This window comes from Vigna angularis, chromosome 4 (genome assembly GCF_016808095.1).
Source record: "Vigna angularis cultivar LongXiaoDou No.4 chromosome 4, ASM1680809v1, whole genome shotgun sequence".
NCBI classification, from domain to species: domain Eukaryota; kingdom Viridiplantae; phylum Streptophyta; class Magnoliopsida; order Fabales; family Fabaceae; genus Vigna; species Vigna angularis.
Window position 1 is genome coordinate 36,676,552 of NC_068973.1, and position 13,174 is coordinate 36,689,725.

The 13,174-nt window shown below is 34.1% G+C and overlaps 1 protein-coding gene across 1 annotated transcript; it reads right to left on the reverse strand.

The window, feature by feature from the left end:
• Positions 1-22: 22 nt before the first annotated feature.
• On the reverse strand, positions 23-4,030 carry LOC108332190 (pentatricopeptide repeat-containing protein At1g80550, mitochondrial). Its single transcript, XM_017567373.2, has 3 exons — positions 3,762-4,030; positions 193-1,998; positions 23-95 (listed from the first exon to the last, which is right to left on the reverse strand). The coding sequence occupies exon 2, from the start codon at positions 1,590-1,592 to the stop codon at positions 216-218; it is 1,377 nt and encodes a 458-aa protein (XP_017422862.2). The 5' UTR covers positions 1,593-1,998; positions 3,762-4,030; the 3' UTR covers positions 23-95; positions 193-215.
• Positions 4,031-13,174: the final 9,144 nt, after the last annotated feature.

A 13,174-nucleotide genomic window follows, 5' to 3' on the forward strand; every position in this document is an offset into this window, starting at 1 on the left:
TCTACTGATGTCTGGTCAAATATACGAGCATTAAGTTTTTGTATCAAGTACATTTAACACTTTCTATTATCGTTCAACAAAACTTTCCAGTTCATCTGCGCTATGTAAAACCAAGACTAGCATTAGTCCAATTAGCAAAAGTGTGCTAGATTCAAAAATACAAAATATTATAGAATCTTTGAAAAACTAGACCTTAAGCCACTGAAGTACATTATCTAGACTAGTGGAACGTTGTGTGTCTGTATGGTACTTTGAGAATACTCGTCCAATAAATCAACAGATTCTCCTCCTAACAGCTTTGTCCCCAACTCTTTTCTTGGCTTAGGAGAAAGTCCTTTCGCTAACATCTCCTCATCGTACTTCCTAGCCATATCTATCAACCCCTTGTCTACAAGAGAATCTATCAAGGCATTGTAAGCTGCTGCATCAGGACTACACCCGAGTTGCTCCATTCTATTCCATATCATAAAAACCGGGCGAAGAAACCCCCACCTACCAAACTTGTTCAGGAGCATGACATAGGTGTCCATGCTGGGCCTAACCCCACTCTCTATCATGTCATCAAACATAGCAAGTATCTGTTTAGGCTTCTCCATAGAGGCAAAAAAACAATGGTAAGAAATGGCAGTGGGGTGGCAACCATCTCGAGCCATGGTTCGAAGCAAGGTAAGTGCCTCCTCGTGCCTGTAGCAATCACACAAAAGCCTAATCAAAGTGTTGTAAGTGACAATAGTGGGGTTAATACCCAACTCCTTCATTTCACGGAAAACGCTAATTGAGAAATCAACCCCTTGGGAAAGACCAATGGCTCGAATGAGAATGTTATAAACCACAACATCTAATTGGAAACCCTTCCTCTTAACCTCTTTGAACAATTTGACAGCCTTCCAAGGTTTTCCCGCTTTGCACAGAATATCCATGTAAATTGAATATGAGTGCAAGTCCTTTTGAACCCCTTTTCTATCCATCTCCTCCCAGAACTCGTTGCATTTGCTCCACCAACCCAATTTGAACCACCCACGAAGAACCATGTTGTGGATCTTCGTGTTTCCAATTGCGTCGATGGGCGTGTCTTTGGAGAAGACAAGGTCTTGTGCCTCAAGGACGTGCTTGTACTCGCAGAGGGCGTCTATGAGGTGGGAGAAAGAGGTGTGATCCTTGAGGTTGAACTCTTGGAGGCGGTGGAAGGTGTCGATGGCATCTTGGACAAGATGGGCAGAAACATAGCGCTTAAAGATGACACGGAATGTGGTGTGGTTTGGGGGAGAAGAGGGGCGGGAGTGCATGCGGCGAATGAGGTGCCAACAGAGGTCGAACTCGAAGAACTTGGCCAGGATGTCGAGCATGAGGTTGAAAGTGTCAGTGGAGTGGCGAAAGTTGCAGTGGGAGTGAGATTCCTCAACCCAATCGAAGAACTCCAAGGCTTGCTTCCAATCATTGTTGAAGGAGAGCAGCGTTTGGCGAACGGTGGCCTCATCGGGAGGTGGAGGGGTAGGAAAAGGCCTCTCTGTGACAGTGGTTGTGGATAAGGTTTGACATTGAAAAGGTGGAAGTAGATTTGAACGTGATGAAACCAAAATCAAACGACGCATTTTTCTCACTGCACTTCCCTCTCAATAAAAAAAACCTCTTATTTGGACTACAACTGTGTTATACTCTATCAGAATGGAACAGCAAGACCGTTGCTTTTGAAACCTCCTCTTTTGCTAAGTTTTCGAACTCTTCCAAAGTGTTCACACTTAAAAATCTCTAGCCTTTTGCACTTGGAACTGTCAAAACGCTAACATTGCAGCCTTCACCAGTTTCACACAACCAGGTTGGTCACAATCTTCTGCTAGAACGCAGAGCTGTGTAGCATGCTTCTCAATGATGTTGGCACTTTCTTGAAGACCTCTTGCAAGACAATTGTAAGCCAGAGATTTTCTCAGCACAAGTCATGATGTCTGTGGGCTCACCAGGAATGGAAGCAGGTGCCTGGCTGCAACAGCTACCTCTTCACTACATAGTAAAAGTATTCTAAACAATCAGTAGAAACCATACAAGAATCTTAAACTCACCGAGGAAAAGCTACCAGAAAAAAGAAGCAGAGCAATACACATAATATTAGAATCATGCGAACAAGTTTTACCAACAGCATCTACAAGAATTATTTTCATACTAATATATAATATATTATACATTTAGTTTTCCTCACATCCTTAATTTCTAATCAAGACTAAGGGGGCGGCGCTCTCATTCAATTCTCCGCAAATCAAGTTAAATTGATTAGCAGTGCTACACAAGCAGTCCTTTCACGTTCCTCTAACCCATTTTAATTTTTCAAAAATAACTTCCAATGATAAATGCCGCAACAAAACGCCAAAACTGCCCGGAACTATAGTAGACCATTGTAGATATTTCACTTCATTCATTTTTAACACAAACATGTTAGGAATGCATCCAGTGGAAATTGGAACAAATACTCCATCCAGCTTCAACATCAAAACCCAACTCCAATTAATTAATTTAAACAGCATGAACTATTTCAGTTTTAACCATCAATGCGTTAAAATCGAAAATCGAAACTACCAAATTGAACCTCAAGGCAAGACACAACTAAGACAGACATTGTAATTAGTATGTATATCCTCACTACCAAACTTACCATTCGGAAAAAACCATTCTCAGACAACAATAACATGATAGGTATTTCTATTAAATATTGAAAAAAAAAATCTCAAGGGGCAGAGAGTAGCATCCATAAACCAACTAAGAAGATCGCTAAGGAAAAATTGAACATACCCGACATCTTTCCTTGTTGAACATACCATTTCAGTTTCTAACCCTGTCAAAGTTTCTTTAAAGTTTTCACCCAAAAGTGTATCAACAGACTTATTTCATTCAAGTTAATTAACCCGTAATTTTCTCCAAAATAACTTCTGTCCAACTAATTTCCTCTTCACAAAATCGCCAGTTTAAAGCGTGTACAATTAACCCCCAATTTAATCAAAGTATTTAACTGAACCAACCAATAGATATTTTCTATATTAAACACTTCAAAAAAAAACTTCATTCACTGGAACTAATCAAAAACCCTCTGTCCAAATTAAAACTTACCCCTTAATTCATTCAAAACAAGATTCTGGAAAATTACCAGACTTCTCAAAATTTTAACAGTTAAGTTCTATTAAAAACATCATTTACATTATTAACATATTAATAGTGTCAAAACAGACATTGTAGACGTGCAAAACTATGACCAATCAATATTAACAGGAACCAAGGAAAAACAAATATTCCAATCCAGAATCAAAAACCAGAGTTTACAGACAAACTGGTCAACCATACTAGGAAAAGTCCTAGTGCAAAGAAAGCATATTGAATTTTTTCATAATAAAGGAATGGTATCTAATCTTGGCTGTTTTCCCCCTTACACTCACGGTTCCAGACAAAACCAACATTATAAATTCCTAATTCATATAATCCCCACATTCCAGGCTCTTTTATCATCAGAACAACAACCACATTAAAAAAATATCATATTTTTAACTAGTTCACGTCAGTCATGTGAAAATGAATGAACAGCACCTGTATTTTCAATCTACCGATTTCAGAATCATATTCTCCATACAATTTCCACCCGATCACAGTATCCAATGTAACACAAAACAGTACACAGAATCATATTCAGAATGTTCACACAAACCAATAATCCACAAAGAGAAAACTCAATCATTAACAGATAGCATCTATCAAACACACACAAAATTAGATCCCCATACCTGAAAGCGTCCCTTTTTCTTTTTCTTTTTTCCTAGCTTCTCGTTCTATCGGCGACCCACTCGTTCTATCGGCAACTGCTCTTTGTTTCTTGTTCCTCTGGAAACTTTGTTCTTCCAAAAGGAATTCCACCAAGTCCGTAGACTCTCGCGTCCTCTCGTCTCCAACCTTTCTCTTTCGCTCTTAAAAAGAAAATTCTTTAGTTTTATCTTCGTCGAAAAATGAGAGAGAACAGTGTTGTTGAGGAGTTAGCCGCGCACCCTAGCTCTGTGCTTCTGATATGAAAATAACAAAAGAATTTGAAATTTATATGTGAAACCATTTTTAGTTCGAATTGTCCCTTTTGTTTTAATTTTTCTAATGAATAAAAACTTCATACTTTACTTGTCTTGTGAATTTCAATTTCCTATAATAATTGGAAATGGTTCTTTTTGGATAAAACAAGATTTTAATGTTTATGAATATATAGTTAAATTAAATTTTAATTTTTAGAATAATTTTATTGAGATAATGAAATCTCGTGAATAAATTACTTTAAATTAATTATAAATCTATATTTATATAAAGAAGATATTTTTTTGTCTATATAATTTTTGTTTTCATTTTATTCTTTATAATATAATTATTAATTTATTTTTAAGAAAGTATGTAACTTCCAAAAATACAGTATAAAACTATATAATAGAATAATCACATGTTAATAATATTACATATCAGTCTTACAAAAGATAGGACGTACGTTTATGGCCGAATGACCTTACAGAATAACGAGAAAGTTAAAACTGTACAAATAAGCAATCTAGACCGAACGGTTTACAAAAGACCTATACCGAACGGTCATACAAAAGAAAAAGGTAAAAGATGATCGAACGGTCATCGTACAATTAAACTGACTACTGACCGAACGGTTCTACTGTTCGGTCTTAACTTCTACCTCGACCAAACTTTCTTCTTCTAGCGCTTCTTCCAGCAACTCTTCTCCTTCTGCTCACATCCACACACATGATCATTGCGACAGGACAATAACCGAACGTACAAAACGAACAAGACAGGAAAATAGGGTAAGCTTATGTAATTTAATTCATGTATCAGCATATATTTCACACAATCAATTAAACCAGATAAAATCATTAACTCTTTCGTGCAAAGCCTAATACTAGACTCTGACTGTTCGGACTGTATGAATTCTGTGTAGCTACGACGTTCGTGCACCGGGTGATGTAGTAACTGGGATACCCTCAACAGCTGCCACCCGAGGTTAGTCCTATCTGTCCAAATTAATCATAAGGACTAGGACCTCTTGTCATTCCCACACATGACTTACCCTTTTCTACGTGAGAACGAGTAATCACGGAATATCAGGATGAACCGTCAGCTTAGCTTTATCCACATTCATACTTGGAGTGAGACCGAGATGTCTCCAACTCAAAACTAATCAAATCGAGAGAGTTACTCACTTGTAGGGAAAGGGACCGAATATAATAATACTTCTCAGAGATCAATAGAATCGAACTTTATTTCCAAGTGAGCCAATTTAATGAACTGACTCTTGAGATTTCAAACCGAACACCGTAAAGCCTAGGCCGAGTACTAAGACTCTAGGCCGAAACCAATTAAGACAGATATTGTAGGACATCAAATAATAGCACTTGACGAAATCATATGAAGAAACCGAACGCTAATAAATACTTAGCTTCTTAATGAGTTAAACATCAAGGAAACCGAATGTCAGTCGAAGACCGGGCACTGTAGAAAGTGAACGCTATTGAGTTTGGACGAACGCTCTTATTATAAAGATAGATTACGGAAATGAGAACTAGCGCCTGGTGTAAGACCGAGCACTTACTTAGTACGAGCGTTGGGTGTAAGACCGAGCACTACTTAGTACGAGCGCTTGGTGTAAGACTGAGCACTACTTAGTACGAGCGCTTTGTGTAAGACCGGACACTACTTAATTTATAGAATAAAGGCTTGATAAATATAAGATATCATTTAACTAATGTTCAAGAACGAACAAAATATACAAATACATATAGATATACTGAAGTTTATAATCAAATACCAAGGAATGAATATCCTTAGGTGAACGCTTAAGTACAAATATTACAAAACGAAACAAATACGCTAGTCTTCAACTGGAACTCTCTCTAAATAAAAGAATCCAGTTCCAACCGAGTCCACAAGAAAACCGAACACTATATCGAACGAGCGTTGGTCTAATACCAAACACTTATTAAGAACGAACGCTATTGAGAACGAACGCTTGTATAATTGAATGGTCAATACTGACTCTCGACAACATGGTCTAATTCCAAACACTTATTAAGAACGAACGCTACTGAGAACGAACGTTGGTATAATTGAACGATCAATACTGACTCTCGACAACATCCTTACCCATTTCATAGCTTTTATTAATCATCAATACTTGCAAACGACATACCATATTTCATCATCAACCAAATCATCAAACACAATATCATTCCAGTTCCTCATACAACAATGCAGTAACAACCATTTTTCATATTCATTCAAAAATCAACGAACATGCATCCGTACAAAGCAAGAATCTAAATCAGATTATATAAGCTTCCCTTACCTCTTAACGTGACCGAACGCTCACAGATATGGCTATTGGTTTGCATGTACCAGGAAACCACACGACTGAGGGAGAGATGAACTTACCAGCTCAGAATCGAAAACTGATCGTTTCAGACGAACGCCCTCGATCAGGTGTGGTCTGTTTGATGATCGGAGGAAGAAAAGAGTAAGATTTCGTAGAGAGAAGATGAAGAAATCTTAAAGACAAGGAGGAGAAGAATGGAGTTTTAGAAGGTTGAAGAAGATGGTTGCATGCAGAGAGTGACGTGAATTTTTGAAAACTTAGAGTTTTACTCCTACTGTCAAAACCGAACGCCCACTCCACTGCTCACACCTGTCTCCCACTTTCTGTTTTCCAGCTTCCCTTCCTCGATACTTGTCTTCCACTCAGCTGGGGTTTTGGGTGGATTTTTAATGGGTCTGACAAAGTATAATTATTAACTGATTTTTTAAATAATCGTTATTTTAAAATATTTGATATAAAACTGTCATATATATTTTTCTTTTATTTTTTATTATGTTTATTATTTTTTTCTAATATATCAATTTAATCAATTTACGTATATTATCATCTTATAATATAATACAATAAATATAATTTTGTATAATAAAATAAGTTGATGGTTAAAGGGGTATTCATCTATCTCACAGTGAACAGACTCTATTTCAAAATTTGGTATAAATAAAGATAATTTTGGATTTAATCCATTAAATTGTTTTTACTTTTTGCGGGCTTAATCCATGAATCCGCTACTTCCTTCACCTCTTAGTTTTCTTCTTACACCCTCATAAGTTATAATATTCTCCTTTTCTTTTGAGAGTTGCTCCCTACACCACCCCACTTTGCTCCCTGTACCACCACATTTTTCTAAAATTCCAAAACTATCCTTTATATTTTAAAATATTCTACACCTCCACCCATTTTCTTCAACGGATGTCAACATCCGTTGAAGAAAAAATTCTTCCACGGACGTGCTACATCCGTTAACGGATGTGGCGACATCCGTTGCCTTTTCTTTTTTTAGTTTTTAGTTCTTTTATTTTTTGTTTTAAATTAATATATAAATATTATTTAATTATTTTAAAATTATTACTTAATTATTTATAAATTAATTTTATTTTATTTAATAAAATAATAATTATTAATTTTAATTTATGTATTATTATTTAAATAATAATTAAAAATTTGTTATAAATATATTAAAACGGATGTGTCACATCCGTTAACGGATGTCGCCACATCCGTTGCTTTTTTTTGTTTTTTTGTTTTTAGTTTTTTAGTTTTTTATATTTTAAATTAATATATAAATATTATTTAATTTTTTAAAAATTATTATTTAATTATTTATAAATTAATTTTATTTTATTTAATAAAATAATAATAATTATTTTAATTTATATATTATTATTTAAATAATAAATAAAAAACTTTTTAAAAATCTATTAAACGGATGTGGCACATCCGTTAACGGATGTGGCCACATCCGTTGAAGTTTTTTTTTTAAAATAAAAATAATAAACTAAAAAATGAAATATGTAAATGGATGTTACGGATGTCAACATTCGTTGAAGGTGAAACGGATGTTGATATCCGTTTTATAGAAGGGCAAATAAGGTATGGTGAGGTGCAGGGAGCGATTGGTGGTGGTGGAGGGAGCATCACCCTTTTCTTTTTTATTAAAAATTATTAAAAACTCTAAATTCACCTTCCCTTCCCTTTCTTGTCCCGCAAAATGTCTTGTATCTTTCTCCTTTTACTTGTTTTCTGTTTGGAAAAAAATATTTTTAACAACTTTTTTTCACAATTTTTTTACAATATAATTTGTGATTTGTTATTTTAAATATATGAATTAATAAAATAATGATACATAATTTATTGTCAAAATATTATTAAAAAAATATTAATATATAGTATCCTTTCTTTTTTTCAAAGTCATGCAATATTAAAAGTGAAATCCCTATCCACATATTTGAGGTGAAAATTTGAAAGAGAGTGAAAATTTATACACGGGGAAGAAATTGTCTGGTTATTAATAAAAGAAAATAATAGAATTTTTGAAATAAGTATTTTAAAAGGTATTTTCGGATTAAACATATTTTTCAGAACATTTATTCCGAAATATTTTTTTTATATTCTAGAATCATTATTTTAGAAGATATTTTTCGGATGCAAAATATAAGAAATTTGAAAATGAGCATTTCAAAAAACATCTCCGGATCTAGAAAATGCCTTCCAAAAACATGTTTTGGAATTTTTATTTCGTGAGGTATTTCACGATATTAAATTATCTTCTAGAACACTCATTACAGAATATAAAAAGAAATTATAAATATCTTTTCGAGAGACATTTTCCAGATCTGGAAATTCTTTCTTGAACACTTGTTCCAAAAGTCTTTTTTATATTTCAGATCTTAAAATGAAGATTTAAAAGCGTACAGAAAAACTAAAGCTGTTTTTGATATATAGACAGTCTAAGAGAGCTATGTTCAATTGAAATTAATTTAATTTTTACTTAACACTATTTAATTTAATTGAATTAGATTTATCTTTTTTAATTAGCAATCCAATTGAAAACAATAAATATTTTAAATATTTCTTAGAATTTAGTAGCGAAAACACTTATAATATATTCAAAAACATTATATCCATGATAAAACATAAAAGAAAATATTTGTATTATTGGTTAAAAAGTCTAGAAGCGAGGGAAAGTGTTAATAGAAATTAGAGGTGGTGTAAATATAAAAGCTTAAGTGGATAGAATCTGATAGTTTATCTCTATCATCAAATTTTTGTTTAAATGGACTTCACCTAATAAACAAAAAGTATTTTATAAAATTTGTAATACTCATTATTTCAAACATAGTTAATTCTTTTAAAATTGATTTAGAGGAATTAGAGTATATAAGTTTCTCGTGAAATATTATCATTCTCTTAAAGTTATTTTTACTTATAAATTTAAAAATACTGGTGTAAAATGAAATTAGTAATTAATGGATCTACATTAATCTTCTCACCTAATTTATTTTTTTAGAAGAATGTATCCGGGGAGTAAAAAGGAATGATGATATAAGTAATTAAATCTTATCTTTTATAAATAATATTATTGATGTATAAGTAGCGAATCCAAACTTATCCAAATGAAATAAATAAAATAAAAATAAAAATAAGCTAAATATATTGCTTGAAAGGATAAACTCATAAAGATCTGTTTGGCTGGTAACTGTCGATTAACAGACGCCTCATAAACCCCAGCTTCTGTAATCCGAGGTGGGCCGCCAAGCCTAATATTCATAGCCCAACAATTATAAGCTAACACGCCCAAAACAAATAACCCACCTGTAACGGTCGAAAAGAACAGCTCAATAAAAACTGAACACGTCCGAAAGCAATAATCTCGAATTCTTGGTGGCCACGTGTCGAAAAATAATAGGTTCTCTAAACTTTCATAATACCGATTCTGTCCTCGTGTGTTTGTTATACATGAAGAGTTCCACTTATTTATAAGTGACAGTCTCTCTCTTCTCTTCTCTTTGCTGTGCAAGTATTCACATTGATGAGAATTGGATTGATCAGTGAGTGTAACAATTGGTTGCAGAATGGCTGAGAATTCATCAACGCTTCATGCACTTAACTGCGATCACGAACACTGCGCCCCACATCGGTATGATGAGTTGTGTCGTGAAGAGCAAGAAAGATCGAAAGCTCATAGGAAGCTATTGGGGAAGAAGTTGAAGAAGGCGATGAAGGCGTTTACGAAGAGGTTGAAGATGCGTAATGGTGAAGCGAAGGAGAAGGAAAAGAGAAGGAAATTCCAGTATGATCCCAAGAGTTATGCACTTAATTTTGACCATGGAATAAAGGAATGCGACGGTGTTTTTCTGGATTTCACAGCCCGGTATATTTTGGGAGCGCACTGAAACGTAAACATCACCGTTTCAGATACCAATTTCTTCATTCTCCATCTCTACTTTTCATGATAGACTAATTCATGTATATATATATATATAACTTACTTTTTATAGTTGTAAAATATTATATTTTAAATTAATGCATTCATAATTTCTTTTCTCTGTAATCCATGACAATGGTATCAATTCTTCTTCAGAGAGTTTCTGACAGTGAAATTTTGTTAAAATGATTGCCATTGGCGTCAAAGTTTGTATTGATTCTGTTAGTTTTACATTCCCTTTGAAGGCCAAATATATTATCATGGTTTTGTTATAGATTTGATTTTTATAATAATTATTATTGTGGATAATTAAAAATACCAAGATCTAACAGAATGATAGAGATAAGATTTTATTTAAATTAAAATTGAGAGGGAACGTAGTTTGTTAAGATTAGATATATTTCTATCATCACAATATCTTTCTTAATTGATCGAAAAATTAGATATTTTAATGTGGAAAGAACTATCTTTTACGAAAAAATATCTATGATTGGACTTTTTCCTTGGAATGTCTAAATGATTATAGGAAAATAAGTTTGACATGAAATATCTGCTGAATATGGGAGAACAAAAAATGATTGACTGTTGCACCTTGCCTTTAACTTTTTTTTAAATGAGGTATAACAATAATTTAATTTGTGTTTGGGTATTTTTGTACCTAGGAAAATCAGATTATAACAATAATTTATTTGTTTTCATTCTTTATTACTTTAATAATTTAGTTATTTGGACCGAGTAGCACGTAAAAACATTCACGTTGAAGAATAACTTGAAAATACTTTTATTTAAAATTAATTATTCTAAATTTTATACGTAGAAAATTATTGTATTGATTTCTTAGTTTTAATTTTAAGTAAAAGGAGAAAAAAACTAGTCTGGTGTATAAGAGTACGTAAGTTAAGATTAAGTTGTAATGAACAAGAAATGAAACTGGACATGTTTCAAACATGGGCTGTGGAGTTGGAAACTTTAGTATCTTATTTATTAGGTTTAATACCTCTTTTGGTCCCTCGAAAGGGGTTAAATATTCAATTGTGTCTTACGTTTTTTTAAAAGTTCAATGTGGTCCCAACTTTTGTAAAAAGTGTGTAATTAAATCCTTTTTGGTAACGGCGTTAATTTTTTAACAGGCCAGCTGACAGGGTGGATTGAAGTTTGCTACATGGCTGTGTGAGGGTAATACGTGACTGTGAGAGGGTAAACGTGTGTATATTACTGTGGTTAAGAAATCAGAGGTTAGGGTTTGAGTTGCAGAGAAATTGGTCTTTGAGATACGAATGGCTTCTTCCGAAGGGTGTTCGTCGTGTTCGAAAAGTTGGGGCAAAGGATCTTCTCGGTGGTCCCATGGTTGTGGTGTGAGAGGAGGTGGGATAATCCCTAGTTGTTATTGTGGTGATGTTGCTGTAACCAAAGTGGCGAGAACTACGAAGAATGCTAGGAGAAATTTTTGGGGTTATCCACGTTACAAGGTTTGAAGTATACCCTTTTGAGTTAATGTTTTTTTGAATTGATGCATTTGTTGATAGATTCCCTAACTTGGTGAATAACAGGGTGGATCTTCAATTGGCAGCTCGTGTAACTTTTTCAAGTGGTGTGTTGAAGAGAATGTTGATGAAAAAGATTGCACAATGGTGAGGAGGATAAGTCAGCTGGAAAATGCAGTGAAGGACTTGCAGAAAATGATGAAGATGTTAGTTGTAGCTTTGTGTGTGTGTATTGTGGTGTGCCTTGTCATGTTTAGGTTGATTTAGTTAGATTGTAACATCCTATGTTTTGAAAGGTGTAAGATCAATTATGCAATTCAATGTATTACGTTCCATTGACCATTTTAAGGAGTTAATTTCAGGGTATAATGTTCAAATCAGTCCCTCTTATGGTTAAAAAGTGTTGAATGAATATGATGATGAATAATGGCCAAAACATCAGTTCACTAAGTACATAAAACAGTACATGTAACAAACAATATATATTACACCACCATGTAACATCTTCAAACCACTTTCATTCATTACTGTTGAATATAGTGAAAAACTATATTTAGATTAATCTCCCTTGTGTAAAATACACACATAGGGTTCTCTATTTATAATAGAAGAAATATGGGCTAAGCCCAAAATACAAATGAGAAATAATAACAAACCAACTAAAAGATAAAAGATAATATATCTAACACTCCCCCTCAAGCTGGAGCATACAAATTGTATGAACTAAGCTTGGAATAGATGAACTCAGTGTTAAACTAGATGATTTGTCTTCAAGAGTGTGAGGCAAACATAGATGAACTAACAGCAGCTTGTGAAACTTCAACTTCAAAAGTGGATGAAGGAAAGCAGTGGTGGACAATGACAATCTGCAAGGACTGATTCCCAATCAATGATGGATGAGTGACGGGATCAACAGTGGTAGCTGAAAGCTAAGAGCTACAAAACTGCAGGGACTACACTAAATTCTCATCAATGATGGATGGGTGACGGGATCAACAGTAGTAGCTGAAATCTACAAAACTGCAGGGACTACACCCATATATATGTGACATGATTTGCAGTGTCTTGGAAACGTACTCCCCCTCAGTGTGAACGGCGGAAATGTGGAATATCACAGTTGCTAGACCACTAAAACAAAAACAAAATATTAAGCTATAATGCTGAAATAAAGGCAACAAAGATCCAAAGACATGTTGGAGGTCCAAAATTCTTTGCTGGACAACTCCCAAGTGGTGATACTTAGCCATGTATCACAAGAACATCGGGCTAAACTCTAGCCCAAGAAGAACTGACGCAGTTGCGTCTGTCTGAGGCGGTAGTGACTGTAGCGGCAGTTGACTGCAATAAAACTGTAGGGACTAAATTGTCATCACTGACTGA